Genomic DNA, 20,067 nt, shown 5'->3' on the forward strand with positions numbered 1-20,067 from the left:
TTTAGCACTAAAAGTCTGAAAATGGCCATAAGGATGGCTCGGCTCGTGTAGACAATGGAATATTGGCCCTTATTGCAAAGAGATAGGCGTACAAGAATAAAGAAGTCTTGCTACAGTTGTACATGGTTTTGGTGGGACCACATCTGGAATACTCTGTGCAGTTTTGGTCTCCACAGGTAAGAAAGAGTATACTTGCATTGGAGGTGGATGAGAGGTTCAGTAAATTGGGTTTATATTCTCTGAAGTTTAGAAGATTGAGAAATGATTTCATTGAAACATACAAAATTCTGAGGGGGCTTGATAGGATTGGCGCTGAGAGATTGTTTCCACCAGGTGGGGAGTGTAAAACACCGGGGCACAATCTCAGGATAAGGGGTCATCATTTAGGAGTGAGATGAGGAGAAATAACTTCACTCAAAGGGTTGCAATTCTTTGGAATTCTCAACCCCAGAGGGTAGCGAATGCTCCATCATTGAATACATTAAGTCCTGGATAGACAGATTTTTGGTCCCTTAGGGAATTAAAGGATATGGGGAATGGGTGGAAAAATGGCGTTGAAGCCCTCAAGATCAGTCATGATCGTTTTGAATGGCGGAGCAGGTTCAACGGGCCATGTGGTCTACTCCTGCTCCTATTTCTTATGTTCTGGTGGAAAAGTGTCCCACTGCCGAGTGCTTTTAACATAGTGGCTGAAGCACATATTTGGGAGAGATTTGACAAGTCACAAGGTGCTGCGCTTCACCTTAGGAACTTGATACTGACACCAGGGGCAGAATTTTACGCTGATCGGGCGGGCATGCGCGCACAATATTTCAGTTGGCACACGCGCGCGGGTTTTGGAGTCAAGCCCGCCATCAATTAGGCAACTTAAGGCCATTAAAAAGGCAATTGATACCGATTTTCGTTGCCCGTGTAATTTCGTGCTCGTCGCACGGGCATGCAGGCAGCCGACAATTTGAAAAACCTCACCCAAGGACGGGATAAAAAGGGTCAGCAGCAATGCCAGTGTGAGGAGTTTGGAAGTTTGCTGCTGGTTGCTTATTGGTACTTGGCAGCTTCATCTCTATTCAGGGCTTCATTCTTAGCATTTCCAGGCTTCATTTCAGGACTCATTGGTGTCTCCAAGACCCCCTGGAGGATTCAGACCATGTGGACCCTTCCAGGATTCAGACAGCCTTCTGTGATCCTGGTAAAGGGGATTGTGGTCTCCGCTGGAGGCACCTCCTCTGAGGAGGAAGAGCGGGGCAGAAAGGAGAGGAGGCCAGATGTCTCCAGGGGAGCGACCTGTGGGAGGAAAGGCGCAGGCACAAGGTGCGCAGGGCCAGCAGCTAGTCCAAGGTGGAAGGGACCACAGAAGCCACCACTATCCTTGTGCCAGGATTTACAAGCGGTGATGCAGCTACCTCAATATGTTCGAGTTGCAATGACAAAGGAAGCTCTGCCTCTCAAGGGAGACAGTGACCTCCATTTGTCAAGATGATTGGGCCTGAGATCACCTCCGACTATGTGGGTGGACGCCCCATGCCAGTGGTTCTCAACTTCTATGCGTCCCGCTCTTTCCAGGGGTCAGTGGTGGATCTGTGTTGGAGACTCACAATCATCTGTCCTTAGTTGCGTCGAGCTGGTGACAGAAGCTCTGTTCAGGCAGGTATTGACTTTCATTCATTCCCGTACGGACGAGGCCAGCCAGGCTGACCGAGTCAGAGGCTTTGCAGCAATTACTGGGTTCCCCTGCATCTAGGGTGCAATCGACTGCACATATGTGGTCATCAAGATGCCAGCGGGTCAGCCGGATGCTTTTGTTAATAGGAAGGGATTCCACTCCCTGAACGTGCAGATAGTGTGTGAGCACAGGATGCATATTCTGCAAGTCTGTGCAAGGTACCCTGGCAGCTCCCATGACGCTTACATCCTGAGACGCTCCCAGGTGCCGAGGCTTTTCAGTGCTCCAGCCCGACTGGATGGATGGCTGCTGGGTGACAAGGGCTATCTGTTGAAAAGGTGGCTTATGACTCCTCTCCACTATCCAAGAACAGAGGCAGAGCAGCATTATAATAGGAGTCATGCCTCCACAAGGGTGGTGATAGATAGGTCTTCTGAAGATACACATCCAATGCCTAGACCATTCAGGGGGAGCACTACAATACCCCCAGAGCGGATGTCACTGATCATGGTTCCATGCTGTACTCTCTACAATCTGGCACTGGCAAGGGGGAACCCACTGGAGGAAGGGGATCTTGACGCAGTTCTACAGGCCACAGAGGATGAATCCAGTAGTGAATCAGCAGAGGAGCACAGTGAGGAGGATGCTGAGCGTGTGAAGGCAGACCTCTGTAACCTCCAGGGTGACAGGGACACCTTGACCCAATGCTCCTTCAGCTAGGCTGCCAAATAACCACTCCCACCTCATGCCAAGGCTGCCGTCTCCATTCTGGATGTCTGAAATGACCCTTTAAACCCAAAGTCCACTCAGTGCCTGTGCAATAAAGTTTAGAGCCACCCATGTCCAGCATTACATACTGGCATACCCTGCACCAAATAAATAAAAAAGGTGAAGCATACTCAGGTCATTATGACGAAGAAAAAATAATCTCATTAGACAGTCCAAACAAATTAACAGAACCTTCTCTGATCTTCAACCCCAGACCAGTACACATAAACAAAATATTGCATAACAGAAGATCACCCCTGACCAGTCCCTCTTGTGCTCATGGTGCCTTAAACTTACGTTTGCAAGTGCTACGTCTTGGTTCTCCCCCTTTCACTGGCAGCAGCATTGGAGGCAGCTTGCTGACTCTGATGTCTTGTTGACCTTGATGACCTTGGCGGTCATCCTCCTGCCAGTGGAGCCTGTGCTGGCCCCACCTGGAAGGGTGCAGCCATGCCATGACTGGCATCTCCCCAGTCGTTGCAGCCACATCAGATGCCACGGTCACTGGCAAAGAGGTGGAGGAGCTGCTACCGTCATCCAGAGCTCCCTGAGAGGAGCCCGCAGAGACAACAAGCAGCTAGGGCGCCAACGTGAGGTTTCTCTGGACCCCCCTGCTCACCATTGATGGACGGGCACCTAGCTCCCACACTGACACTGACTACCTGAGGTCATTGCCTGTGTGAGGGCTTGCAGTTCCGAGCATAACCCCAGGAACCCCTGATTCTGCTCTTGGAGCTGCGTCTCCATGAGAGTTGCCATTCTCTCAATGTGGGGGTGTGGGGGGCAGTGTGCTCGGCCATGAGGGTAAACGCAGTGCTGATGCTCCACATGGACTCCTCCATAACGGAGACCCTGGGACGCATACCCTCATGGATCTCCACCAGATCCTCCTGCACATCTCGCTGGACATCTAGCATCTGCCGCCTAATGGATAACTCCGGAGTCTCATCATCTGCCTTTGACTCAGCATCATCCTGGCCTCCAGCAGTGCTCCGACTGCGCAAGGCAGGCACACTCTGCCTCCGTCTGCATCTCAAGCAAGTGTAAAGTGCCCTCACCAATATGCACCGACATTCTAGCTGCTGATCTAATGCCCACTGAGGTGCTGGTATCTGCACTGGTGCCTGGTTCAGAGAGTGGCTGTATCACAGGTGCATGTGGAGTCTGGCAGTCCTCTGGCATCAGGGGTGGGTCTTCAGGATCCTGTGATTGGGGGCGTGGTGGCAAACCTAAGGTAAAACAACAACATGTCATTAGTTTAAGTCATCACACTGTCACTGTGCATGCCAGGCACCCTGGTGAGACAATGGAGATGCAATGAATGGCATCATGATGCCATTGTCTTTCAATGATCAATGGGGAATCCAGTTTTGAGGTTCCCATCAATGATGAGTCTACACAAAAATGTTTGCACTATCCGAAACTCTGACCTCTGTGCACTGCACTCGTACCTTCATCTGACACCCCAGCCTCTCCACGGCCGGTTGACCGAGGTGCTGCCGGCTCTCCATCTCCAGGGTGTCCTACTCATACCTAGTTAGGATTAGGAGGTTTTGGGGGCATCCACCGGTCCGTGACCTTTCAATGTTGTTATGGGCTGTCTTCTCCTGAAAGGACAGAGGAGCATGCATTAGTCCACTCTCTACCTGCAGCGCCATTCAGCCTAGCCAACCCCACCTGAGGAGCACCTTGCAGGGCACATCCGAGTCGTGGCCCTTGAGCCGCAATGCACTCAGCCCAAGCAGCCAGGGCTCACCCCCTTGGCCAGCTCCGGTGTCATTGACAGTTGGCACTCAAACTCTAACACCCCTGAGCTCCATGGGGAGACGGCCAGCCCTTAACACTTCAACACACTGATCCATGCTAATATGGTACCCACCCTTCTTGAGCACAGGAGATTGTTAAACCTCTTGCAGCACTGGACCCAGGTGCGCTGCACAACATCATGGTTGCTGACCAGCACTGCAACCGCCTCCCAAGCTCTTTTGGTAAGGTGCAGTGGCCTCCTTCTGCCATGCCTGAGGACATGGGTGCCACCTCCTCCAGGAGGACCACGAGGCACTCATCTAAAAACCAGGGGGGGCCGAGTGCCCATCCAACCTGCCCTCCCACCTGGCATCTGCAGCCACACTTGATGTCATAACTTCGTGGTCACAATGCTGAAGATGTGTTCGTCGCTGGCAGCCTTCCAGGGAATGCCTGTGCCATCTTAAACTGGCTGCCGGGTCGCCATTGGACCTTGCAGCCGACAGGCCCCCACCTGGCCCTTCCCGACCATTGAGGAGCAGTATTTCATGCTTGGCCTGCCAGCATGAAATTGCAGTCATCCCGGTCGATCCTGGGCCCACCGATCGTGCCTGCCCGCCGACCTGAAAATTCTGCCCCAGGTGTGTTCCATTCCCCAGCATTAACATACCCCACCTTGATGAGCTCATTTGCAGATACATTGCATTGTTACATTAAGGCCTAAAGCTGCAGGACAGTAGGACAATGAATTCATGACTATCCATGAATTCTATCTTGCTCCTGTCATGGGGAGGGAAGAGGGTGCTGAAATGAGGCAATGTGTTCTGCCTAGGGGAAAGGTTGCGCCAATCATGATCGTAAAGATGTTCTTATACACCACGTGGCTGAAATGTTGCATGCAGCATCTGCACAGGCCAGACAGCACCATCTGGCTTTCTGGCCAAGAATGTAGTGTTGCTGGAGCGCGCTCTGGCACCTCTGACCAGGGCCTGGGAGAGGGGGTGCAGACGGTTCCAAACACCGGGCTCCAGGAGCTAGGGGATCTTGCATGGTGACAGTTCCTCAGCCCTAGCTCCTGACTTAGAATTCTGATTCTTTGAAGCCGGTCTGTCAGGTCAATTTCACTCATTGCTGTGCTGCTGCTGTGGAGGTTGCTGGGGGGTGGAATGGTGTTGGGGTGAGAGGAATGGGGAGGAGGTTGGAAGTGTTGGGGCGGAGGGGGAGTAGGTATCATTATTTGGTTCCATAAATGTCAACTTTACAATGAACCAAATCATAGATAAACTAAATGTTTTCTGTAATTTTCTCAAAAGTATTGACTTTTTTTTAAGGATGGAATTGATTATTTTGTTCTGGAAGAATGCACAGTAAAGACTTGAAGTGGAAGACTTAGAATCAGCTCATCCTTTTAAACACATTTTAAACTACAGATGAGCAATCCCAGTGGTTAATTATTTTTCTGACTATTAGACCGTTTATTTACTGGTGAGCCACTGAATCATTCTTTTGAGTTTGCTCAGACTATTAAACCAAGAAGTGGGAAAAAATTGCCAGCACCGTCCGTTTTTCACAATTTCAATTTACAACCAGGCAACACTAGAAAAGTTACAAAGGGTCCCAAACCAGATAAACCACATGAACAAATATTGTAACAAAGGACGCTAAAAACGTAGTTCTGAAGTTATTGTCACTATTAATACAAAGTTTATTAATATAAACCAAAGGAGCAGCATGTGTCCTCTCACCATGTGTTACGCTTTGAGAAATCCCTTTGCACTGTTCGGATGTCTTGGCTCATTTTTGTGGAGCAGTAATGTGTTAATTGAGCAATATCCAAATAGGGGGAAAGCTACAACAGTTAGAATGTATAACTGTCCAAAATTAGCATCAAGAGTACGAATGTCAGCGATCGGGGACCTGAATGCAATTTACGTTTTTAAAGCAACTAGGGAAACGTTAATTACCAAAAACATACATACTTAGACTACAGTGCCAAGTATAAAACAATTTGTATGTGTCCTGAAGGTGACAAGAGAATGTAGCTACTTAACCTAATATTTAAACCAGTGTCCTTATAATTTTTGCGCGCTCTTTCCCCCACCAATTTTACACTCTGGTCCAAAAGTTACGTGCGCACTGGGATTGGCTATAAAAAGTTTTTTGAGTGTCCTGATTGGTGAAGAAGTTACACAGTGGCGGGGTCAGTCGGGCAGAGCAAAGAAAATGAACCTTACTCCCTACCTTTCAGTGTTTCAAATTCAGGAAGTTCCTGGGCATTTTGTTTTTTGGTTTTTTATTTAAAAAATAACTACTGGACTGTTTAATGACAGAAAGAATAATAACAGGAACTGTTTCACTTTACCTCCTAACATCACCGTCAAAGCAATGAGTGATTTACAGGAAAAACCTGCTCAGGTAAGGCTTTGCAACATGAACAAGGATTTACCACTTTGTTTCATGGCCTCTGTATCCTGTATTAAGGTGGGTAAACTGCACTCAACTGTGTATGGGGGAGTTGGGATCATCTTTCATTACTATGGCTCTCTTTGTATTTAATGTAATCATTGAGTTCCATATACTGCATTTGTCTGATCACTGAGTGAATGTTACGTGACTGACTGACTACATGGCCAATATCAGGCAGTTTTGGAGATCCGTTCAGGCACCTAAGTCGATTCCTGGAACTTTTTTTGGTTAGTTTATTACTGAGATCTTTCCATTAGGCACATTTGTAAAAGCTTAACTTAGCCCATGATATGCTCTTAACTGTTGCATCTCTTAAACATTTTCCAGTACTGTACTTAGGAAAGATCATAGACCTGAAGCTATTCTGTTTCTCCCTGCACAGATGCTTCCAGATCTGCTGAGTATTTGCAGCATTTTCTGTTTTCTAAAAATAATCAGAATTGCAGCATCTATTTTGCACTTGTGTTTTTTCTGGCGTTGGCTCTGGTGTTATTAAGAGAGGAAGTTAGCTCTAAGGGGAACAATACTTTGCACTGGTCTGCTTGCACTTTGTTCATTTAGTGAATGATGAATCCTATTATCTGAGGATTCACCAGGGAGGGGATCTTGCTTGGTGATAGTTCTTCAGCCCTAGCTCCTGACTACAGGTTTGCGCCCTGTATTTAAATGCCCCCCCACAGAGGCTGCTCCACAGCTCCCAACCCACTAACCTGGGGAAGCGGGTCAGAATCTATCCCTTCCCTCTGCTCCTGAATTTCCTTTAGAATTGTACCCTTTATTTTCTGTCACCTCTCCTCGCTCTGCCGTATAAAATGTATCACTTCACATTTCTCTGCATTAAATTTCATCTGCCACGTGTCCGCCTATTCCACCAGCCTGTCTGTATCCTTTTGAAGTCTATCACTATATTCCTCACAGTTACAATACTTCCAAGTCTTGCATCATCTTCAGATTTTGAAATTGTACCCTGTACATCCAGGTCTAGGTTGTAAATATAAATCAAGAAAAGCAGTTTCCCCTCCATGTGACAATCCCCAGTCAGAAGTAAGTTTTCTGTAATTCATGTTTTTAATAGGCTTAAATTAAATAATTAAACTGTTGCATAATGAAATTCTAGCTACGCTAAAGACTAATGATTCAAAATACCACATGGTTCAAAATAAAATGCCTACAGGCACTGATATTTTTCACTTAAAAAGCATAGTTTTACTGACGTTTGAAAACTCAAATGGTTAATACGTGGGAAAACAACATAATAGTAGGTTTAGAAATGACATGGCCAGCACGTTTTCTTGGAGCTCCTGCACCTCAAAATTTGGCACTACACCACTGTATATGACATCTCACTAAACAAACAGTGCATGGGACAAAGCACATTTCACCAAAAATTGGGCATAATTTAAAAATAACTGCAACTCATCAGCATCTTGTTAACATGGCATTTGTAACAAGCGTCAGAGCTCATACTACCCTGAATCATTCTAACTGGCCTGTTATATGACCCTGTCACACATGCCCTGATGTGTATGATAAGAGCCTCGGTGCCAAATCAGAAATCTGTCCTGTTTAATGAAATAAAAATCTATTAAAGTTTGTATATTTTTTATCACATTTTTGAGATGACCATTTTAAACTAATCACTGTAAACTTTGTTTCTTGTGTTGGAAGAGAAGTTACATTCACATGCTTGGGTGAAATGCGAGGACAATTTCAGTTGCCCCATTCACATATAGTGACAGCTGAATGGTCACAATGATACAGCCAAGGGCTCTGAAAGGTGAGGTGTTAGAATCTGAAGGTATTAACAGATGATAATCAGTGGCCTTTGACAGTCTCTCAGCCCAGGATGTTGTCTCTGGGAACCTTTTTTTTTATTCATTCACAGGATGTGGGCTTCGCTGGCTGGGCCAGCATTTATTGCCCATCCCTAGTTGCCCTTGAGAAGGTGGTGGTGAGCTGTCTTCTTGAACTGCTGCAGTCCATGTGGTGTAGGTACACCCACAATGCTGTTGGAAAGGGAGCTCCAGGATTTTGACCTAGGGACAGTGAAGGAACAGCAATATATTTCCAAGTCAGGATGGTGAGTGACTTGGAGGGGAATTTCCAGGTGGTGGTGTTCCCATCTATCTGCTGTTCTTGTCCTTTTAGATGGTAGTGGTCGTGGGTTTAGAAGGTGCTGTCGAAGGACCTTTGGTGAATTCCTGCAGTGCATCTTGTAGATGGTACACACTGCTGCTACTGTGTGTCGGTGGTGGAAGGAGTGAATGTTTGTGGATGTGGTGCCACTCAAGCGGGCTGCTTTGTCCTGGATAGTGTCAAGCTTCTTGAGTGTTGTGGGAGCTGGACTCTTCCAGGCAAGTGGGGAGTATTCCATCACACTCCTGACTTGTGCCTTGATGGTGGGCCGGCTTTGGGAGTCAGGAGGTGAGTTACTCGTCGCAGGATTCCCAGCCTCTGATCTGCTCTTGTAGCCACAGTATTTATATGGCTAATCCAGTTCAGTTTCTGGTCAATGGCAACCCCCAGGATGTTGATAGAGGGGGATTCAGTGATGGCAATGCCATTGAACAGCAAGGGGCGATGGTTGGATTCTCTCTTGTTGGAGATGGTCATTGCCTGACACTTATGTGGCCACTTGTCTGCCCAAGGCTGGATATTGATGCTGAGGACCTCTGGAGGAGGCCGAGATGGATCAACCACTCGGCACTTCTGGCTGAAGATTATAGCAAATGCTTCAACCTTATCTTTTGCACTGATGTACTGGGCTATTTAATCATTGAGGATGGGGATATTTGTGGAGCCTCCACCTCCAGTGAATTGTTTATTTGTCCACCACCATTCACGACTAGGTTTGGCAGGACTGCAGAGCTTAGATATGATCCATTGGTTGTGGGATCGCTTAGCTCTATCACTTGCTGCTTATGCTGTTGGCATGCAAGTAGTCCTGTGTTGTAGCTTCACCAGGTTGACACCTCATTTTTAGAATCGCCTGGTGCTGCTCCTGGCATGCCCTCCTGCACTCTTCATTGAACCAGGGTTCCCCTGGCTTGATGACAATGGTAGAGTGGGGGATATGCCAGGCCATGAGGTTACAGATTGTATTGGAGTACAGCTCTGCTGTTGCTGATGGTCACAGCGCCTCATGGATGTCCAGTCTTGAGTTGCTAGATCTGTTCAAAATCTATCTCATTTAGCATGACGGTAGTGCCAAATAACACGATGGAGGGTATCCTCAATGTGAAAGCGGGACTTCAACTCTACAACAACTGTGCGGTGGTCACTCCTACGAATTCTGTCATGGACAGATGCATCTGCGGCAAGCACGTTGGTGAGGATGAGGTCAAGTATGTTTTTCCCTCTTGTTGGTCCCCTTACCACCTGCCACTGGCCCAGTCCAGCAGCTATGTCCTTTAGGACTCGGCCAGTCTGGTCGGTCGTGATGCCACCAAGCCATGCTTGGTGATGGACATTGAAGTCCCCCACTCAGAGTACATCCTGTGCCCTTGCCGCCCTCAGTGCTTCCTCCAAGTGGTGTTCAATATGGAGGAGCACTGATTCATCAGCTGAGGGAGGGCGGTATGTGGTAATCAGCAGGAGGTTATCTTGCCCATGTTTGACCTGATGACATGAGACTTCATGAGGTCTGGAGTCGATGTTGAGGACTCCCAGGGCAACTCCCTCCTGACTGTATACCACTATGCTGCCACCTCTGCTGGGCCTGTCCTGCTGGGACAGGACTTACCCAGGGATGGTAATGGTGGAGCTTGGGACATTATCTATGATATGATTCCGTGAGGATGACTATGTCAGGCTGTTGCTTGACTAGTCTGTGAAACAATTCTCCCAATTTCGGCACTAGCCCCCAGATGTTAGTAAGTTGGACTTTGCAGGGTCGACAGGGCTGAGTTTGCCATTGTCATTTCCGGTGCCTAGGCTGATGCCAGGTGGTCCATCCGGTTTCATTCCTTTTCTGAGACTTTGTAGTGGCTTGATACAACTGAGTGGCTTGCTAAACCATTTCAGAGGGCATTTAAGAGTCAACCACATTACTGTGGGTCTGGAGTCACATGTAGGCCAGACCAGGTAAGGGCGGCAGATTTCCTTCCCTAAAGGACACTCGTGAACCAGATGGGTTTTTACAACAATCAACAGTGGTTTCATGATCATCTTTAGACTTTTAATTCCAGATTTTTTATTGAATTCAATTTACAGAGGCAGAAATGATTGTTCAAGGATAAATGGAATTGAGTTTTCTGTTAGCAGATTTTTTAAGCCAGTCAAATTGTATCTTTCGATTGTTGATTGACAGTTTGATGCTCAGTCAGATAAATATATTCAGCAGCCTTTGGCAGTTCTATTCTTGAGCTCAACTTCTTGTCAATGTTCTGGGTTGCTAAAACTGGCCCACGCAGGCTCGGTGTTACTAGGAGGGCCAGTGAAACATTGCTTCTTGCACTGTTTTGCACTCAGGATTTGAGTTTGTTGTTGTAAATTTAATGAAACATCCATTTTTCTAGTGTTTAACTTCTCATTTAATAATCTTTTTTCATAAATCATGGCCTAAGCCATGTGGTCTGAAAGCGATTCATCTTCCAAAGACCAAGGAGACATGAGACAGCTAACGAAAATCCCAGTGAGCAAATTACAAATCAATGCCTGAGCACTGCTACGTTACCAGATATCACATCTATATGAACACCCTCCATTCCAGAGGGAACAATGGATCACTTACAGGACTGTTATTCGGTGCTAAGCACAAGAAAATCGTAACTGTTTAAAATGATAACTCAGCTACACTCTTTAAGGAGAGCAGCTACACTCTTTAAGGAGAGGATCAATTTCTGTTTCCAGTTACCAACAGCAGCTTTCATTATAAAGTGATCATTAACACCATGAATTATAGAATAAGAAGTTGAGAGGCGCACTTCTGGGTCCCTAGCATTCAAATTGGGTTTATATGAGAATGAAACGAGATTTTGAAATTTCATGGTAAATGATTGGTGATATGGACTGATATGCTTTAACCAATTATTAACCAATGTTTAGTTTTTTTGCCTGTATATGTTATTTTAATTTTAGTTTTAAGTCCTAGAGCTATTCTGCCTATAAAAGTGTCCTCTGAATTTTTTTAATGTTTCAGTTGAAGGATGAGAGTGAATCAGGCCCGCGTTTGGACTTGATCCATGTAAACGATTGTATGAAGCAAATCAACATGGCTCACAAGCAGCAACCGATGAAGTACAGCTCTCTGGAGAATCTCAACCTCACCACATATGAGGAGTTCTGCCTAGTGCTGGAAGCTATCCAGAGGAACCTCCAGTACTATAAAGAGATTCGCTATGAACTCAATAGGTGAGGGCCTAACCTACAATGTCAGTTGTGGTCACTGACCAACCACAGTGAGAGTTAGGCCTGGATTTTCGCTCCTGAGAGGAATGGCGCAATCTTTGTTCTGGAGGGAAACAGGGGAAGGATAGAGTCGGGCCCACCACCCCCAGACATAGATTAGAGGCAGTTGTTTTGTTCAATTTTAGGCCATCTAGCCCTCATCCCTCACACCCATCACCCCCACCCACTCCCCATGCCATCTCCATGCACCATGCTAACCCACGTCCCCCACCCATTCCCCTTGGCCCCTTATAGCCCTCATCCCAACACACCCCACCACCCTTGGCCCTTATGCCCACCATGCCAAATCACCCTGTAGCCACCACGGGCAGACCTCAAGAGCCATGTTGGGATGAAATAAAATAAAGGTCTAAATATATATTACAGCCTTCACTGTATTGAGGAGAAAAAAACCCTATTCAGGAACATACGAATCAGGAGCAGGTCATTTGGCCTCTCGAACCTGCTCCACCATTCAATAAGATCATGGCTGACCTGACTGTGGCCTCAATTCCTCATTCCCTACCCCCGATAACCTTCACTGCCTTGTTAGTGAAGAATCTAACTACCTATTTAAACTTTTATTAAAATGTTATTAACTTTTAAATCCCCTGAAATGCTTAATCCATTATAAAAACAAACTTCTATTCATAATCCCACATCAAAGATTGAGCTGTCAATCAAACTGAATTTAGGACTCCCCAGTGAGATAATTAAAGCTAGTGGAAAGCATTCATAATGAGAGCTTTGGGGAATTGTCAACAAACATCTATTGCAACTGCTAGAACAGTGTTTTTCAACTCTCGCTGACACAGGCAACCAGTCTCTTTAACTTTTAAAGGGCTGGGGATTTAAATAACTCCACATCATGACTTTTCTACAGACCTTATCTGCCCTTCAAGAGCATTTACGTCTACTCTAAAAGCTTATGATTCCCTCACTGCGGGTTAAATCCCTTGCTAGGGAAAAAATGGGGTCAGTTTGAACTTAACACTGAGTTCAGCTGGCTCTGCTGAGTTCAGCTTTCCTCTGAGTCATGGCACACCCCCTTTCCCCTATCGCCAAAAATGGAATCTGTCAGAAATGGGGGCAGGAATTCCACATCCGGACCCCACCTGCCATTTTTAAATGCCTGCAGAGTCTCCACAACTCCATGAAAATTCAGGGCCTTCATGTCACTCTGACCCACCAGAGTAAGTTACTGTCACTCTGATCCACCCACAGCTTGTGTTATTCTGACCCATTACAATCTGGGTTATTAGCACACTGGCCCACCCACAGTGTGTTATTATCACCGACCCACCACAGTGTGAGTTACTTTCATTCCTCCACCATAGGGTAAATTACTGTCACTCACTGCTTGTAGTGTGAGTACTGTCACTCTGACCCACTCACATTGTGAGTTAACCGTCATTCCAACACCGTGTAAGTTTTAGTCACTCATTCTTTCCCCCCACCATGAGAGTTACTGTCACTCACCCTCCACCCACAGTATGAGTTATTGTTAGTCTGACCCATAATGTGAGCTACTGTCACTCATCACCACCCACTGTGTAAGTTATGGTCACTCACACAAACCCTCCCCCCACCTACACTGAGAGTTACTGTCACGTTCCACAACCCACAGCATGAGTTACTTTTGCTGTGTTTAATGATTATTTTGGTTTGCCTATTCAGCATTGTGAAAGAGCTACGAGACACCTTGTTTAACCGTGATCAGGAGAAGCAGATCATGCACCATGAGAGGCGGATAATGGACATGACCGAGGCTCTACTCACCAATGATATGCCAACATTCAAAAAGAAAGAAATGCTCAGCAACCTGTTAATAACGGAAAAGGTGAAGGTCCCATACACTGCCTGTTTTTTGACTTTAAAGAATTCTTCAAACACTCACCTGGTTCTTCTTGCTGGCAGCTGCTACTTTATCATTTGTATTTTCTTATGTTGCAATTTAAGTCATATTGACAAGTCAAAGCAGCACTGGGATGAGCAGCCACCAGGATGTTGTTTAATTAATACAATAACTCAGCTGGACCAGCACTTAAATAATGTAGCCTCTAGAGCAGATCCAAGTAATCGTGGTGAATGACTCGCCTGCTGACTCCCTGATACCTTTCCATCACTAATAAGGTACAAGGCAGGAGTGTAATAAAGTACTCTCTACTTGGCTGGATGGTTGCAACCTACAGCACTTGAAGTTCAACACTATCCAAAACTAAACAGCCCATTTGATTATCAGCTTATCTATTAGTCTAAACCTCCAGCACCTGCCCATCTTGGCTCCAGTGTATAATATTCACAGGATGCACTGCTGCAATTCAACAAGGATTTTTCAGCGGCATCTCCCAAACCCATAATCTCAGCCACTTAGGAAGATGAGGGCATCAAATGCATGGGGAATACCATCACCTCCAAGTCACACATCGGTCTAGCTTGGACATGCAGTGACAATGAAGGAATTGTGATTATGTCAAAATCCTAGAATTCCCTACCTTAACAGCATTGTGGGAGCACCTTCAGCACAGGGACTGCAGCAATTCAAGAAGGCCTAACACCACCTTCGGGCAAATAGGGAAAGGCAATAGTTACCCACCCTGCCAACAATGCCCACATCCCAAAAAATAATTTTAAATAAACAATTAAACCCAGATGAATATGTTAAGAAAAGAACACATCAGTTAGATGTTCTGCAGAATCTGGCTCCTTATAAGGCTAACACAGAATCCCCTGAAGCATCCTGGATCCAGTGCATTCAGGACCCTGCCCATTACCTTTTGATTCTTACGGAGATACAATGGGAATCTGATAGGACCCACTGAGGAAATTTGGGATTGCTGACTTTTGGGTGAAATCTTAAATTAAGGCAAATAAGGTGGATATGGAGGATTCCTGGAACTATTTGAAGAAAAACAAGGATTTTTTTTTGGAGTCCTGGGCAATATCCTCTCCTCAACCAATACCACAAAAAACGATTCAATGGCCATTTATCTCATCGCTAAGTGTGAGATCTTGCTATGCACAAGTGGCTGCCCTGGTAATTGACATACAGCTATGCCTGTGCTTGAAAGTGATCCATCTTGTGTGAAGCATTTTTGGCATACCAGAAGTGATAAGGTTGCTCCTTAAATGTAGGTTATTCCCAAAACCACACAAACCTGCCCATCGACATGATTGAGGCTCTATGCTGCTGTGCATGTGGTGGAGTATGAGGCTTACCTGCCCAATGGACTCAGGTCCTGACTTCCAGTCCCTTTGCCTTTGAAGGAGAACATGTCTCAGTCTGTACAACTGCATTCCAATTTTGACTGACTGCAACCTTATCCATCCATCTCCTACTGTATCCCATAATCATCATCTCTTAAGAAATGCTATCAATAACAACTTGCTCCTTTTATATAGATCGTTTAACATAATGAAATCATCCCAAGGAGCTTCAAAGAAGTGTTATCAGACAAAATTTGACACTGAGCTACATCAAGAAATAGAAGGACAGGCAACCAAATACTTGGCCAAACAGATTGGTTTTAAGGGATGTCTTAAAGGAGAAAAGAGAGGTGGAGAATTTTGGGGAGGGAACTCCAGAGCATGGTGCCCAGGCAGCTGATGGCATGGTCACCAACAGTAGAGTGAAGAAAATTGGAAACGCTCAAGAGGACAGAATTGAAGGAGTGCAAATGGGAGCAGCACAGAGATCTTAGAAGTTTTTAGGGTTGGAGGAGGTTCCAGGGATAGGAAGGGGTTAATCCAAGACAGGACTTTAACACTGGATGAGAATTTTAAAGTCAAGGCGTTGCCAGACTGAGAGCCATTGTAAGTCAGTGAGCACAGAGGTCATGGATGAACAGGATTTGATGTGAGTTAGAATATGGGCAGCAGACTTTTAGATGAGCTCGAGGTTGCACACCATGGAAGTTGGGTGGCCAGCCAGGAGAACATTGGATTAATCACGTGTGCAAGTAACAAAGACATGGAAGAGGTTTTCAGCTGCAGATGGACTGAGATATGAGCAGAGTTGGGTGATCAGTTGTCTCTTATGCTTATTTACACTGTCTGCTTCAGTGATCTTCACAACTAACTGATTCCACAACTCTTTGAACAAAAGACTTCCTTCTGACTTCTTTTCTTACTCCCAGTGTCCTTGTTTGTAGTTTGTGACCCCTGGAACCTGACCTCATTATCACAGGGAACAATTTACCTAGATCAACTTTGTCAATTGCTCTCATAATCTTGCATAATTATTAAGTCTCCATGAAGTCTCTTATTCCAGAGTGTAATGGAAACAGAAGACTTGCCATGGAACTTGGGATAAAATTCCTCTGCTACTTCTGTGCTGACCTTAATTAATTTGTGATTTAATGCCTCAAATTCCACTTCTGAATGTTATCCTGGGAGAGAAGGCTATCCAATAGCAAACTCACCTTCAGCCTGTTCTTGTGTATTTCTCAGATGCCAATTACACTAAAGAAAGAACTTGCATTCATATGGAGCCTTTCACATCCCAGGACATCTCAGAGTTGCTCATAGCAAATGAATGACTTTTGGAACTGTAATTACTGCTGTTATGTAGGCCAGGATATTCCGGGCCTGCCACCAGCAGAATGGGTAAATTTGGAGAGCCGTGAAAAGCCATAAGTTCCCTCCCATGACAATGCTTGCTGGTGTCAGGGCCAGAAAGTCTCACCCATAGGCAAACACAGCACCAATTTGTGCACGTGATCTCATAAACTGTAATGAGATAAATGGCCAGCTTAGCTTATGTATTTAGGTTTCTGTAGTGGTTTGAACCCAAGACCACTGATTAAGAGGCAGGAGTGTTGCCACTGCTGACACCCTAAACTATGTGGGACAATGGAATGGAAATGGATTAATCTCAATGATAAACACTTCTGCATCTTATTGAATATTTTTTCTTTTCTTGACATCAGGTACGCAGGCTAACCAACAGCCCTACAGCTAGCAGTATATTCTCAAGATTGTCGGATAATCCACTGACTTCTACACACGTAATGAGACATTTGCCTGATAACTAGCTACTTGGTACCAAGCTCAATGCATCATTTGTTATACATACACATTGAAGCCTCTGGTAAACTTGGCCCTGCAGTGTTGAGAAACAGTTGTCATTGTGAAGATGTCATTTCCAGGATAGCAATGAATGTGATCAGTGTAGATTGGAGGCATTCATTTGACTGGACTATAAAGGCAACTCATGTCGGGATCTCTTCATAAGATCATGGACTGCAGGATGGATCAGAGCAACCTGAGTTCTTTTCAACCCAGCAAGAGTGGTGAAGGAGCCAATTCTGTTTTATGTCATCCGATTCTGATTGTTATTGGTCTTTGTCTCCTGCTCTTCCTCAATCAGTTCCTTCACAGCCACAAAGGAAAAGTGCTTCTGACATGGAACTGAAAGAGATCCAGAGCAAGAGGCACTGCACTCAGTAGGAAGAAGCCTTGGGGAAGATGTAGTACACCTTTCTACTGGTGCCAGCATCCAGATAATGGAATCCATATCATGTTTGTACTCCACCCATATGAGGTTTAATGCATGGCTGCAGACCAACTTATTCTTGCCCTGCTCCGAGGTGGTGGGCACCCTGCTGCGGTAAACAGAGAGCTGTAAAAGAAAAATTGCACACAAACCATGCAGTACCAGATGAAAGGCTAATGTCAATTTCTATCTAGTACTGCACTGAGTGCATGATTGTGCTGCAAGGTAAATCAGATAGATTGAAAGTTAAAAGTAGCAATATATAGCGAATAAATATTTTCAGTTAAATAATGTTAATAACAAAATGCCTTTTACTGTATTTATATATAACATGAATAAATATTTTATTAAATATTTGCAGAGTTCTTTGTTTCAATGCTGCTCTCTTGCCAAAGCTGGAAATAAGTACTGGTCCTCCTCTACTTGCACTTCAAGACAAAAGTACCAAACAGTGGTACCTGGGGGATGGGTTATATGGGCTATATGTGCCATATAGCAATGGGTCTCCATTGCTATATGGCACATAGAAGGATTTTTATACAGTAGAACTATTTTGTTGAACAATGGACTCAATCCCCTGAAGTTCCTGGCCTTGCAAGATTGAAATCAGCTCATTGTGTCACACAGGCACAATCCAGTCACTATGTGAGAGAATCACACTATGCCCATCATTAGATTAGATTCAAATCCATTTTATCCTCCACAGCTCTTGTCCCTTCACTGATCAATATTGATTGATAGAGTTCCTCCTGTCCTCCCACTGACCAGTGCTGCCTCATATTGTTCCTCTTCTACCATCACTGACAGACACAGGATCCATATCAAGTTCTTCCAGTCCCAACACTAACCAGTATTGACCTACTGGGAGGAACCTTCTGATGGATAAGGTAAACAAAAAGAGCTATTCAAAATCATGAGGGTCAGCACAGAGTAGATAGGGAGAAACTGTGCCTATTTGTGCAAGGTTCAAGGAAAAGAAGCAATAACGACATGAAAAGCTTTTTCACACTGAGTAGTTACGGTTTGAAATGCAGTGCCTGAGAGCGTGGTGGAGGTTCAAATGAAGCATTCAAAAGGGAATTAGACATATCTGAAAAGAAAAAATGTGCAAGGCTATGGGAGAAGGCAGGAGAATCGCACTAAGTGAATTGCTCATACGGAGAGCTGGTACAGACACGATGGGCCAAATGGCCCCTTGTGCGGTAACAATTCTGTCATATTTCATTTTTAGGTGTCAGCACCATTCTGTGCCACATGGGTCTGCAGCACGCATTTCCACACAGTCGTCCAGGAGATGATCTCCTGGTTGGCCACCTCGGCATCCACCATCCAATTCAGGATGGCAGGCGAGTTCCTGAGGCTGCAGGCGCAATGATAGGGCCTGCAGCTGGAGATGGCTGGCAGCCATACTGGGAAAGGTGAGCACTGCTCATATAGAAAGGAGAGTATGGGAAAGGCACCCTTGGAAGCATATAAAACATTGCAAAAATGAAGAGGTCCAAAGCCAGTAGGGAAATCAGAGTGGCGAGGAAAACCTTTGGCAGATGTGTGTTCATCCCCATGGATCCATCATTGGGAAATGAAGCCTCCAGCTCTTATGGCTGCTGCTCCGCCCTCAGGCCTGCACTCTGGGGGTGGGGCATCCAATAGGCAGGCTGTGTGAAGGCAGGAACATGTTGTCATGAGAGTATAATAATGCTATATTATTGTGATTTGTTATAAAAGTAGGTTAATAGTGGGATTTGGATTGTTTGTGTGTGTGTGAGGGATTTAATTGAATTGGAGACCGCTAGTCTGGAGGTTTTGACATCAAAAGAAGCGAGATTTGAAATGCTAAACATGTAAAAATGGCTGAAGTCTTAGAATGTAAGATGAGGAGAATTTGCATTTTTAGATATATCAGGGCAGTTTGAATTTCAAAGAGATGGTAGGATGTTTACACCTAGCCAGAGAAGCTAGGCCAAGCAGTGTGTTTATTTTTCCCAAAGGTTATTGACAATATGAGCACCATGAAAAGATTTATATTATGAGAAAGGTAAAGTTCCAAGGACATATGGAAACAATGGAATTTACGTTAAAAGGGAGAAACATGTATAAAGGAGAATGAGGCTATGTGTTAGGGAAGGCATTGTAGGGCCAAGTGCTAGAAAATGGGATTAGAATAGATAACAAAAACAGAATTACCTGGAAAAACTCAGCAGGTCTGGCAACATCGGTGGAGAAGAAATCAGTTAACGTTTCGAGTCTTCATGACCCTTCGGCAGAACTGAGTATAGTTAGGAGAAAGGTGAAATATAAGCTTGTCTAAGGTGGGGGGGCGGGGGGAGAGAGAAGTTGAGGGTGGGATGATTGTGGAGATAAGCAAGCAGTGATAGGAGCAGATAATCAAAAGATGTCACAGACAAAAGGATCAAAGAGGTGTTGAAGGTGGTGATATTGTCTAAGAAAAGTGCTAATTAAGAATGGAAGACAGGATACTCAAGGTACAGCTCTAGTGGGGGTGGGGTGGAAAGACTAAGAAAGTTTTAGTCTTAGATTTGAA

General features: G+C 45.3%; 1 protein-coding gene across 1 annotated transcript in view; it reads left to right on the plus strand.

The window, feature by feature from the left end:
- LOC144695187 (cation channel sperm-associated protein 4-like) overlaps positions 1–18,900 on the plus strand; it is a 56,925-nt gene extending 38,025 nt beyond the window's left edge. The window contains exons 7-10 of the mRNA XM_078566071.1: positions 11,784–11,995; positions 13,709–13,871; positions 16,960–17,037; positions 18,757–18,900. Coding sequence (XP_078422197.1) covers positions 11,784–11,995; positions 13,709–13,871; positions 16,960–17,037; positions 18,757–18,900 — 597 coding nt within the window. The remainder of the gene's footprint in view (positions 1–11,783; positions 11,996–13,708; positions 13,872–16,959; positions 17,038–18,756) is intronic.
- The last annotated feature ends 1,167 nt before the right edge of the window (positions 18,901–20,067 follow it).

This window comes from Cetorhinus maximus, chromosome 21 (assembly GCF_964194155.1).
Source record: "Cetorhinus maximus chromosome 21, sCetMax3.hap1.1, whole genome shotgun sequence".
In the NCBI taxonomy this organism is placed as follows: Eukaryota; Metazoa; Chordata; class Chondrichthyes; order Lamniformes; family Cetorhinidae; genus Cetorhinus; species Cetorhinus maximus.